The sequence below is a fragment of the Euprymna scolopes genome, chromosome 11 (assembly GCF_053919585.1).
Source record: "Euprymna scolopes isolate OS-2025 chromosome 11, ASM5391958v1, whole genome shotgun sequence".
Lineage (NCBI taxonomy): Eukaryota > Metazoa > Mollusca > Cephalopoda > Sepiida > Sepiolidae > Euprymna > Euprymna scolopes.
The window spans coordinates 60,430,933-60,444,440 of record NC_136492.1 but is presented as its reverse complement, the minus strand read 5'-3'; the positions used below and the strand labels follow the sequence as shown (position 1 = coordinate 60,444,440).

Below are 13,508 nucleotides of genomic sequence, written 5' to 3'. Positions count from 1 at the left end.
TCTATGATTCGATTATGTTTGTGTTTCCATTTCTTTTTCCTTATTAGTTAAAATGAGTGTTGTTCGTTGTTTTCTTTTCTTTTTTGATATCTAAAGTGGCGTTGCGTTATATAGTTCTTTTCTCTTTCCTCTCCATCATTGTGTAATTTATTTGTTTGTTTCTTTCTTTCTCGTGGTGGCTGTGCTGTTTCGTGGCGTTCCTTTCTCATCATATCTGTATTGTTCACCGTTTGTCTTTAGGACCCGCATTTGTCGTTACTGTGTATATTAGTTTGTCATCGCATTACAGAAAGAAGAATTTAAAAACCAAGATTAGGAAAATTAGGTAAATGACAATGTTCTCTCCGATTCTCTCTCCTCAGATCTTGAGCAAGTGGTACAGTGGGGAAAGACGTGGCTGGTTACCTTTAATGCATCTAAGACCAAGCTCTTATCTTTACATCATAAACGCTCTGATCCCCATCTGGCATCAATTGAAATGAATGGCTCTCGTCTAGGGGAGCCCCCATGTTTTGATAAGCTTCTGGGTTTGACCTTTACTCCTGATCTGAAATGGAACACATACATCAAGTCTGTGGCCAAGGTCGCTGGCAAAATGGTGGTATCCTTCTACCGCTCCAGAAGATATCTCGCTAATGATGCAATTCTCTATCTATATAAAAGCCAAGAACGTCCAAGGATGGAGTACTGCTGCCACATCTGGCAGGAGCTGCTAAAAACAGCCTATCCTGCCTTGACAGAGTACAAAATAGACTTTGTGGCTTGGTGGGGGATGCCCTTTTCTCTTCCCTGCAACCTCTCTCCCACAGAAGAGACGTTGCGAGCCTGTCTCTGTTTTATCGTTATTTCCATGGCAAGTGCTCGTCTGAGCTCCATTCTCTGGTCCCCCCTTGCCAATCTTTCACGAAAAACACCAGACTAGCTGAAACCACTGTCAATAATTTTCCCCACTCTTTATCCGTGTCTAAATCAAAATGTAGATTCCATGAACAAAGCTTCTTTCTTAGAACTGCACGCCTGTGGAACTCTCTGCCGCTTGCCTGTTTCCCTCCCGACTTCAACTTGGATGTCTTCAAGTCCAACACAAACAAATTCCTGATGAACCGCCCCCTTAAGTAATGACACTTTATCAAATCTCCAATAATAACTATTACTACGATACTATCCCATTGATTACTGTACACACAATAACCCTTATCCTCGAGTGGCTTCTGGGCCTTGATAAGTGGTGACCTCCATGCAAAAAAAAAAGTACAAGTTCAATTTATATTCAATTATGAAGGACAGAGACAGTTATATTAACTTAATCATAGACAGACTAGAATTTTTAGCCTGTTAAAAACGGAAAAAGTTATAACCCATTTACTTAGAATTTGTGCTTTATGCCAAACTTCTAAAGTAAATGCGGTGTTATGCTGACTAATTCCTATTAATCCTTAACTCTGTATCGTACAGATACCATAATACTTGGCTCGCTATACCTTATCATAACAAAGGTGCATACAAAATTTGAGTCAGATCGGCACAGTGGTTTCCAAGAAAAAAAAACGAAACAGACAAACTGAGAAATATATAGATGGACAGCATTGATGATCGTGTGAAACCTCAGTGTGTGTGTGTGTGTTTTTTTTTTAACTTTCACCGACTGTTCTCTTCAGGGGTTTCTACAATCGTCTGATTTGAAAACTAATCATTCTCTTTCACTCTGTACTTATGTGACGTCGTATCCACGGGTGACGTCATCTCTTACCTGCACATCACTTCGAGTCTGACCCCTCTGAGCGTACATTGTCAAATCTTGCCTCAATGTCAGATCAGTCCAGAATACACTCCGATAACGGTGTTTACTTTATGCATTTTGACCGGACTCATTCGCTTATGTCAAACTCTAATGTATCTACCATCTATAATCAGTCAGTCAATCTCTCTCTCTCTCTCTCTCTCTCTCTCTCTCTCTCTCTCTCGCGCTCACTCACTCTCACTCTCACTCGCTCTCACTCTCTCGCGCTCACTCACTCTCACTCTCACTCTCTCGCGCTCACTCACTCTCACTCTCTCGCGCTCACTCACTCTCACTCTCACTCTCTCGCGCTCACTCACTCTCACTCTCACTCTCTCGCGCTCACTCACTCTCACTCTCACTCTCTCGCGCTCACTCACTCTCACTCTCACTCTCTCGCGCTCTCTCGCTCACTCACTCTCACTCTCTCGCTCACTCACTCTCACTCTCTCGCTCTCACACACTCTCTCGCTCTCACACACTCTCTCGCTCACTCACTCTCACACACTCTCTCGCTCACTCACTCTCTCTCTCTCTCTCTCTCTCTCTCTCTCTCTCTCTCTCTCTCTCTCAAAACTGTAACTCCTGGCTTGTTTTAGGATTACGCCAAAGCGGACATTGACACAAAAAGCAATATGTACCGTATCTGTATACATTAAGCTTATTTAGTCATTATGTCATTATGATGCCAATACATTATAAATACATGTTGGGATGGTACATTGTGTGAGTTTATTTTGAATCGCCTTAAATAGTTCTTAATTGTGTACATTCTCACTTAAACGTCGGATATAAGCATGATACAATAGATATGGTGACATATTTAATCTGAAAACAGAATTGTTACTAATAGGTTTAATAAATAGTAATTGTCTGTATTTTTGAGATGAGGTGTTTTCATTGATTGAGATTGTCGGACTGACTTCCTCATCTTGGTTGTTATAGTCACAACGTTTCGGCTGTTTTGCCTTCCGGCCTTCATCAGGTGTTTTGTATCGAACTGGGGAACCGTTTGTTAGGAGTCTCGAACCCAACCCTTTATTATTATTATTACGGGGGTACCGTGTTCGGACTCCAGCTAGGCTCTGGGACATAGTTGCTGATTTTAACCGACAAAAGACCCATAACAGAATCAGCAAACACGGTACCCCCGTAATAATGATAAAGGGTTGGGTTCGAGACTCCTAACAAACGGTTCCCCAGTTCGATACAAAACGCCCGATGAAGGCCGGAGGGCAAAACGGCCGAAACATTGTGACTATAACAACCAAGATAAGGGAGTCAGTCCGACAATCAAGGTTTAATAAATCTTTTCTCATTTTGTACTTTTGATTTTTCTTATAAACATTTATACAAATAAGACTTTTCTGTGGGGAAACTGATTGTGTTTGTACAGAAATAATTTCTTGACAAAATTCAAAACCGACTTTAAAATTTAATACTCTACTCTATCGTTATTTTCAGGGCAAGTGATCGTCTTATCTCCACTTTATGGTCCTGCACTACTACACTTTGACAGAAAATCACTCGTCTAACTACAATCATTACCAACAATTTCCCCTACGCTCTATCAGTGCCTAAATGTAAGCACAGATTCCATGAACAAAGTTTCTTTCATAGAACTGTTTGCCTGCGGAATTTCCGCTATCCTGCTTCCCAGCTGACTACAACGTGTCCGTCTTCAAATGAAATACAAACAAGTTCTTGATGTCTCGCCCTCTAAAATTATCAAATTTTACCTAAAACTATTTTAGCAGACAAAAGACCCATAAAAGAACGCCCTGTAAAAAATCCAATCATTTGAGACACCTAGCGCCGCTCTACTTTTACTTTTGGAGGAGACAGACAGACCGACATATAGCCGTTTGGGTTTGTATTACTGTACGCATAGATTCGAAAAAGTTGTCAAAAAAGAAATATATAACAAATAAATGTTATCAAAGGCAAGATAAGTTACTTTCCTACCAAACTAGATATATTTTTCGTGTTTTTATTCAATGTAACTTGTTTATTCATCTCGAAAAACATAGTGTTTACCGACGTATTGGAAAATTCAAGATGGCGTCTGACTCCCTCTTTAACACGGTAAGTTTGGGAAAAGGTGTTATAAATAATAAACTAGACAAAATACTATTAAAAACCCGCCGAATATATGTTAAGTTATGTCACGGTAGCATATATTGAGCGAATTTCTAACAGTATTTTGTCTAGTTTATTATTTATTACACCTTTTCCCAAACTTACCGCGTTAAAGAGGGAGTCAGACGCCATCTTGAATTTTCCAATACATCGGTAAACACTGTATGCTTTTCGAGCTGAATAAACATGTTAAATTGAATAAAAACACGAAAATTAAATCCAGTTTGGTAGAAAAGTAATTAATCTTGCCTTTGATAACATTTAATTGTTATATATTTCTTTTTTGACAACTTTTTCGAATCTATGTGTACAGTAATACAAACCCAGCCGTTTATATATTAGATTTTTTTTCTGAGACTTTCGGTGGTATACACTCTTTTCCAAATAAGACTTTTCCTTTTTCTGCTCTTCATTTTGCTTGTGGCAGATCGCTAGTGGAGAGAGAGCAAAGTATACATCCGATCTTCTTGACGATTGATATGAAATCTGATGTCTACGTGGTTGGCGCGAATTTTGAATAGGAGTTGCGAACATTATTTTGTAAGGTTATTTGAAAAATTTTAATTTTTTTAAAAAGAGAAAAGTCTTTTTTTTTTTTTTTTTTTTTTAAAAGGTGTATACCATCAAAAATCTCTGGAAAAAAATATAAAAATCGATTTTATTCATTTATTAAAAAATTTATATAAAATTATTTGGTGTTCAAAAATATTTTGAAACAATGTTTTTGATGATGTGATCAAACTCCTTCTATTCGAAAATATTGGTGCATTTGAACTTAAAGGAAACAATTAAATTTAATTCCCGATTGAAAAACTAATATCGAACATTAAGTAAATAAATAAAAATAATACATTTGATAGATTTGTTTGTTTTTAAGTCTGATACCATTACAAAGGATTTATTTATATCTTTATTATAGAGCCATTCTACATGGGTTAGCTAATGTGCATAAATACAAACAAAAAAAAACTACGAAATTCAAGTAACAAATAAATTTTTTTTTTAATTATTCAATTAAGTAAACAAGAACAATCGATTGAATTAAGTTATTATTGTTAAACATTAGTAAATTACTTAAATTGACAAAAATTAAATTTAGGGATGTTATTGAAAATTCTAAATCATTAATAACTTCAACATCATAATATAAATCTAAGTGGCATCAAAATAAACCCAACAAATAGTGCATTTGATTCACGATCAGATGCATACAAACAAAATACAAATATTATTTTAAAGATATATATAAATTTCTTATAGCACCTTATATAGAGAATTTCGCTCAGGCTTGAGCTTCAATGTAATCATAAGTGGAAATTGGAATGTGATAGGATTGGACATCTATTTATTTAACATCATTTTTCCTCTGTTAAGGAATCGGACGTTTTTTCCTCTGTTAAGGAATCGGACGTTTTTTTCCTCTGTTAAGGAATCGGACGTTTTTTTCCTCTGTTAAGGAATCGGACGTTTTTTTCCTCTGTTAAGGAATCGGACGTTTTTTTCCTCTGTTAAGGAATCGGACGTTTTTTTCCTCTGTTAAGGAATCGGACGTTTTTTTCCTCTGTTAAGGAATCGGACGTTTTTTTCCTCTGTTAAGGAATCAGACGTTTTTTGATATAACACAAGCCCTCTAGTATTCACGGTTCATCAGGTCAAATTTCTTCAAATTCAACTCTGTACGGTCTTGTCTAATCACTTCTAAGTTTTCCTTGACCAGCCAATTTTCCTGCCATGTAAAGCAGCCATGCTTTTGCAATGATTTATCTAATAGGATGAACCCACTACATAACTGTCTCAGCATAACCGATTTATCCTACAGATAGTCCCTACGCTGGGCAAATAGTATTTTCAGTTTTTTAATTATTTTTCTTCCTTTGAAGATTGTAATGCTGGATATGGGCCAGCCAAACCAGCTGCCAACATTGCCTCGCTTTTCATTGAAACCAACCGAGAGCTCTTTTTAGTATCCTCACTGTTCCCTTGAGTGCAATTGCCTGGATCTCTTTTGCACTTTGTTCACCAGGAATATTAGTTAGGTAGGACTCCAGGTTCTTCTTCATAAGCCCTGAGTTTTCCTGGCCTAGTGTGTTGGGTTTGATCAGATTTCACATCGCAGATCCATCTAATCATGGATCTGTCGTTGTGTTGCAGTGATTGAAAGAGGACTAGATAAAGGTTTAGCATTCACTGCTCCTAAAACAGCTGCTATACAATTTATCTCGAACAGCTGGTGATGTTATCAGAGGCAACAGCTCACAAAATTTCATCCAGTGCTTCCTTCATCCTTGTAGTTATACTAAGTTCACATCCACCAACTACACTCGGCACATCCTCTGGGTAGAATAAATAATCTGTCTCCGGGGTGTTATTATCTAGTACCACTTCTTTGTGGGAGCAACCACCAATGAGAGGAGAACAATAGTTCAAATAATACAGACATTTTACAAAGGCATTTCAATGATGGACAGATGATTGAAGATTAAGCAAGTGAGCAGACAATTGATACATTTATTTCTTTTAATACATACATTAAAAAAAAAAGATTTAGTTGGAAATTTAAAAATAATTTAATCAGCATTTTTAATTATGCTGTTCACTTCTATTTGATATTCCTCTTCCATTTTGAATATCGACTGGTATCATAGAAAATGCTTGTGAAGAATCTAAGAATATGGAAAACAGAAGAGAAAGCACTATCCAGACCTCCACTGAAAAGGGCAGAGAGATAGAGAGAGAGAGTAGCGAAATCCCAAGTAAATCGCTTCTGCAAGACTAAAAACGTGAGTATCAATGATGTGCAAAAGAAATGCAGAGTACTAGAAAAAAAAAAAATTGTGAGAACTCCTAGGGAGTAAGAAGCACTAATAATGAAAATGTACAGTAAATAGATGATATGCCCATTTCGTTCATGTGACTTACTCGTCTCTGACCTCTTGTATTGCTTCTTCAGCAGTGTCGTAATTACGATTCTCCATTGTACGAAACATCGTGGACAATTCCACTTGGCGTTTGAAATACATCTCCACAGCGCTCTTCTTTACTGTGGCATATTTAAAACTCTCTTGGGGATTTCGAAGCTGAAAAAAGAAAGAAAGCAATAATTATACTAATAGGAAATAAAATGATACTTTTAGTGGACTGATTCTTGTCTGCATTAGCTCACTCAGATAACGACTCCTTATATAAACAACTGGAGTTTTGTTGTGTTGATGACATGTAGCAGTAATTCTTTCGCTCTCCTCTTCTATTTCATTGTTGTTTAAAGCCACCATATATCTGTCATGATCTGTTTTGTTTTCATTTTTTTTAATAGCAGTAGCTAAATATAAAGATATTAAATATGGTGACACACAAATATATAAGGTATAACAATTCTTTTTGTTTTTCTTTATATATTAGCATTTTAGCCGGATGTTGCCCGGGTGTTTGGAGGTGTATGTTGAGCAAAAAAAAAAACAAACCCAAAAAACGGTCAATTTTTTAAACTTTGACCCCTATTATGACCCCTTAACATTTATTGTTTTGGGCTCAAATCAAGTTAAGTTAGATCCATATCTAAGGAACATATATCTAAAATATCAAGTGTTTAAACCCAAAATTGTCGGAGGAGTTTGGTAGAGTTCTCAAAGGTCAAATGGTTGAACGTTGAGCGCTTAACAACCAAATTTCTGGCCGAAAACCGATCACATAGATTTTCCCAAATCTCAGTACCCTGTATATCAAATTTCGAGTCTGTAGACTTTAAATTGACAGAGTTATTGAAACGCACATATATATATATATATATATATAGTATTGTACTTGACTTTTTTTATATTTGTGAAGAGGTAAAATCTAGGAGGTGTTATTGTATTAGTAATGGTGTGATGACACTCCACTCCAAAATGTTGCATCAAGGTGTCAAGTTGTTTATAAAATCATTGACAATGTCAAAGCAATTAAGGGTAGTTGACACCAGGATCTGTTGATCTAATAAAAATATTTCTTTTTCTGTCTTTTTGATATATATATTCATATTTCTCTTCCACTTTAATCACCACAAGAGAGATTTGCAGTTGGAGTTTCATCTCGTTTGTGCTGATCATACAAAGCTGAGTGAATTCTTAGACTTTATCTGTTTCTTTGAAATGATAGATTTTATATTCTTATATCTAAAAAAAAAAAATGTGCTGCTAGCTCATTTTAGACAAGTGCTCAATTTCAGTGTGACTGTTCCCCCAACCCAGAAATAATCTTTGGATTGGAAGGGGATCTGCCTATCATATCACCCAAGGAGTTTTTTGTGCCATGCCAGGATGTCAGAAACCTTTCCAGGAACATCCCCAGTGCAGAAAAACCAACTTCTCTGGCAAGCGATAGAGTTACACCTTGATGTTACATTGGTACACATTAGGAAGTCGTCCCAAACATGACCGCTTTCTCATGGTTCAGAAAAAAAAGAGAAAGATTTTATCAGCTTATCCATTACACATCAATCGACCCCCTGTCCATGACTTTATATGCCAATCTTTTAACTTGTAATTGAATTTTCCGTTTTTCTGCTTAATATAATCTTCTGTAGAAAATTCCATTTTTAATATTATTTTTACATACCCACATCCAATTTTTTTACACTTTAACACAGCGATGGAAAATCTTTAATATTCAATCTGCCATTTTAGTGGCGCCATAAAATTTGACCTGACAATAATTAAAGCAGTCATATTAATCAAAATTCGTTTTGACATGTCCTTTATTTCTATTAGAAAGTTGTATGTGTGTGTGGGGTGGGGATGGAAACAACATTGTTTTTCTATCTTTTTTATATCCAACAATTTAAACAATTTTGCATATTTGTAACAAACTAAAGTTACAGGTGCATGTCTCAAACTGTATGTTACCAAAAATAAATAAATAAATAAATAAATAAATAAATAAAATACCAGATCGGATATAGAGAAGTAAATTGATTGGAATGTTAGTTTTCGATAACAGACCTATAAATAATGTACTTAACTGGATAGTCTGAATCAAATATAGATTTGTCAGATAAATTGCTGTTTCGGTTCAACATTGAAAATCTGATAAGATAAAGAAGCAAAATGGAAAAACAACTAGGAATTTACAATGTTTCGTTTCTTTCATTTGTTTTAAACCATTTATATGCACAAATAAGTTGTTTATTCGGCTCAGTTGCGATCTTTAGATATTGATTTTCATGTTATATATATATATATATATCCACCATTTGGTAACAATTTATCAAGCTCTAAGTATCCGTTTAACTGTATCTTGTATTACATATCTTTTAAAACAAACACATTGTAATTTTAATCTAATAGTTTTCATTTAAATTACCCCTCTTAAAAAATTAATGAACATAATTTTTTAAGAAATATTTTGGCAATTTATTCTTGCATTTTATTAAATCACTTTAATTTGAAGTTTATCTTAAGTGTGATATGTTTGTAATCGTAGCAATTATTTCTAATTACACAAATATGAACTGATACTATTTAATAGTTTAGCGCGATTAGTTTTCAAGTGTTTTTACTTAATTAGGTGTTGTAATACACAATAATTCCTTTTTGCTAATGGTTTTATGAAGTGTCCGGCAATTATCATCCAGTATTCTAGAAAAGGTTTAAGCAGTCAATAAAATTTTCAGGAAAAAAAAAAAAAATCAAGAATTAAAGCTAATAGGAGCAGTGCTTACTTAACTGAAAAAACATCATAATGAGTAAATGAAACAATGACAGTCTTTTCTGAGAAGTTAATCCGATGATTATGAGTTAGTTCCAAGTGATTCATGGGGAAGTGGTAGTAGATTTTTAGACTGAGTGAAATATACTCCTATCTTCTAAGCATGACGGTTTTGAGAGAATCAGTTTGGTCAGAATTAATGTAGGAAATTATACAATTGAATGAAACCGACTGATAATTTCCAAAAACATTGATCAGATACTTGTTGAAAGCATGTACATAGTGAAATTATGTGTGGCGTCTCTGTGTATAGAGCTATGACGTTTGACTTGAGAGGGAGAAAAAAATCAACTTTATTATGTGTATAGATTATATGTATGGACTTAATTTTTTTTATTCATTTCTTTACTATTACCAATTTCTGGAAACTTATTGCAAGAAAAAAAAAAAAAAGAAAAAAATGATACCAAATTTTAAAAATTTTTATTCTCTTTATATAAGTAACAGTCTTATTTTAATTTGCACTTTTTCGTTTTTCTTTTCTTAATTTCTAATCTTCTAAGAAGAATGGCACGCAAATGATATAATTAGTTTTTGACCCCACAATTTTTTTAAAGCAGCGAATTCACGACATAACATTAAAGCATATTTTTTTGAATTGCGAGTTTTTTCTTTTTTTTTTCTGATTTAGAAACGCTCTTATTCTGAATGTATGCATCTCTGATCACGCCTCCCTCCACCCACCATTCGAACACTCTCAGAAACGATAACGAAATAAACCCCGAACGCACTAGTTTGCCCATGCAACAGAAACTGGTAAAGAACATTGCTCGTTAACACCTCCACCTGACTTGTGTAGCCTCTTTAGGCAATTCCTTAACGTTTTAAAGAAATGAAAATGTAAAAAAAATAAAATAAATAAATAATAATAATTATGGAGTTAATATCTGTCTTTTTTATCATTATTTTAATGGGTGGATAGATAAAAAAAAAAACCCAGTTCATTTCAAATAGAATAGATGTCAGCTCAAGTTATCTGAATCAGTTTTTTCAATAAAAGTTTTGAAATAAAGCTGCAGTATTGTTTTCTTTAGGGCGACGACTTTATCGTTCCACCCTGTTTACCTAGGTCAGCTCTCGGTCAGGATTTTATCCGAAATTATCAGATCTTCAATATTATTTTATTGTTTTAAGATGATTGTCCATTGTGCAAAACATGACTCATCACTATCTGTCAAATAGTTATTGTTAAGGAGTACAATGTGTGCCACATCACAAAGAACCATGATGTCACATGTGTAATTTTAGAGTTTTATCTCTCCACGACTAATTGCTCTAACAGGGCTTGAAAGTCTAGTCTACCCTACTATTTCACTAATATGTGAAGGGAGGTGCATAAATTAATAACCTTCCCAAGGATATTAAAGAAAGCGATGTTGTGCATTCCTCAACAGAACACAACAACGACGACATACCAACGAGCCTACTTCACCACTTTTAACCAACCAACTGATTCGACCATGTCTCTAAGACAAGGGATTCTTGCTTTGAAGTTTGAGTAGGTATGTCGACCATTGTTTATGAAGCAGAATAGTGAGGGAGATGAAGTATGAAAACGATGCTTTGATTTTTTCTTTTTTTTCTTTGTAAATTCCAACCGTAGAAAAATAGAACAAGAAACTAGTGTGCAAGAATTTAGGCTTATACATTTGGTATTTATTTTGGAAATTCAGAAAATAGTGAAATGTTGCCTAAAAGATAACATAAATGAAAATAAAGGGACTTGGATTCTGAAAAGAGAAATGTGGAGGGGGGGGGGGTCACAAAATTAAGGTTGTGTGAACTTGAAGAATACAAAAAAAAAAAAAAAAAAAAACTTAATTTGAAAAAAAGAAATGAAACTTTTAAATTTACTTGAAACGTAATTTACATTAATTGTGTGTTTGTTTTTATTAATTTCATTATCTCACCCGATATTTATATTCTTTTCACAAAGTATAATGTGGCGCAAGTTTGGATGTTTGATTTAGTTGCTTTGTTTTGTGGCATATCAACGCTTTCTGGATCATTTGATGCCAAATTCAGTCATTTTGAAAGAAAAAAAAAAGTTTTTGTCCTTCAGGTTCTTTATATCTTCAAATATTTATTCATAGTGTTTGGTTTGGTTGTTTTATAGAGGAAATTTGTTGTTTCATTTTTTGACTTTGCATAACATGATTGAGTTTTGCAAAGACAAAGTAAAAAAACAAGAAACCCTTAATGTTTGATGCATTTTAGGTTCGGAAGATATAAAGAACTTGAAGCATGAACTTTTTTTCTCCCCAAATTACTGGATTTGTCATTAAATAACCTATAAAAAGTTATCATACTATAAAACAAAACAACAATCAATTAAATCACCTCTCCTCTTTCTGTCTAGTAAAATAGCTAATCCTAATTTTTCCAATCTGTTATTCACATCTTGATTGTTTGACATGAAATTGAATCGAGTGATATACACACAAATTTACAACATGGATAACTTTTTAAAGATATTCAATTTAAGATTATAATTTTTTTTTTTATCAAAATGACTAATTTGACAAAAGATTAATGTGCCATATAAAAAATAACGGCAACAGACAAGGCTCGATTGCCTCCACGTTAAAAAACGACCCTGGTGTCTAACTCTGTCCCGTGGGGAGGCATAGTAAATAGGTACCTTAAACTCTACTTTACACTTCACCCCCCCCTTAATTTTCCACTACAAACAGAACCCGAATTAAATGACTTGATAATTACTTTTCTTGGCATGGACATAATGAAAAACTGCAACATATCCAAAGATCATCTAGCTTTAGTAATAAAGAAATGCTTTGCTGAGCTGGCCCGTGGCCTTGCTAAATTCTTTAACAAATGCTTTGCATGTACTTACTTGCTTCTCTAATAACTCGAATGCATTTTCTGCACCCCAACTACGCCTTGAGGCAAAGGCATTTTCCAGGATATATATATTTTTTAAATGAATTAAAATGTCTTCATCAGGAAAAATACATTGATTTTTATTTGCTTTCTTATGTGTCATGCTAACATTTGGTTGATCTTATTGGAGATGTTATTTTAATGTCCGATTACAATAGTGCAATACATTTGCACACGTGTCAATAAGTAGTAGAATAGTTCTACCATTGGAAGTTTGGTCAAGATCAAAGTGTAGTATCTGTTCTTCAGATGCTGCAAGCTATGACTAGCTATGACTAGCAAAGACCAGATGTGGGGGCAACCCCACATGCCTGACCTTTAACCAGCTCCCATTTCCCACCTCTCGGGAGCTGGTCCCCTTTTTCCCTTCCCCCTCCCTTCACTCCTCACATTAAAAATTGGCCTTGTGCCTAATTTGCTCGGTGGGGGAGCAAATAAATACCATCTGTTCTTCAGATGCTGCACTTCCATTTCTTGGTCTCTTTTGGTGGAGGAGAAATCTTTCACGACTGAGACAATTTTTATTTTTGTACCTTTTCTCCACGTTAAAAAAACGACCCTGGTGTCTAACTCTGTTCCGTGGGGAGGCATAGTAAATAGTTCTACCATTGGAAGGCCACCATATTTGGAAATTGGAAACGATTTAACGAATATATTTATCTTAGAAAAATCCATATCATTTAGTCTTTAACCGTTTTCGATTAGTAATATATTTGTTGTAAAAAAAAAAAAAAAAAAAAAAGAAAAAATACAAAAGAATGTCATTCTTAAGACCAAGTTGACTTGAAAATACAGAATTTGTTTGTGGAAAGCCGTGGCCATGATGTGACGTCATGCTAAACTCTTTTTCAATTGCCTGCATAATTGGAGTACTGAAATACATTTGTTCTAAGATATAACTAGAGTGTTGAAAACACCTTCAGTCGAAGACACGTAAAGAGTATCA

General features: G+C 34.6%; 1 protein-coding gene and 1 long non-coding RNA gene across 11 annotated transcripts in view; one reads left to right on the top strand and one right to left on the bottom strand.

Annotated features, from left to right (window-relative positions):
• LOC145287869 (glutamate receptor ionotropic, NMDA 1-like) overlaps positions 1-13,508 on the bottom strand; it is a 540,534-nt gene that overhangs the window by 87,908 nt on the left and 439,118 nt on the right. For all 9 annotated transcript variants that reach the window (XM_080135767.1, XM_080135762.1, XM_080135766.1 and 6 more), the window contains one exon: positions 6,839-6,996. In XM_080135767.1, the coding sequence (XP_079991893.1) occupies positions 6,839-6,996 (158 nt within the window). The remainder of the gene's footprint in view (positions 1-6,838; positions 6,997-13,508) is intronic.
• LOC145287871 (uncharacterized) overlaps positions 1-13,508 on the top strand; it is a 194,787-nt gene that overhangs the window by 121,856 nt on the left and 59,423 nt on the right. The gene's annotated exons all lie outside the window — the stretch shown is intronic.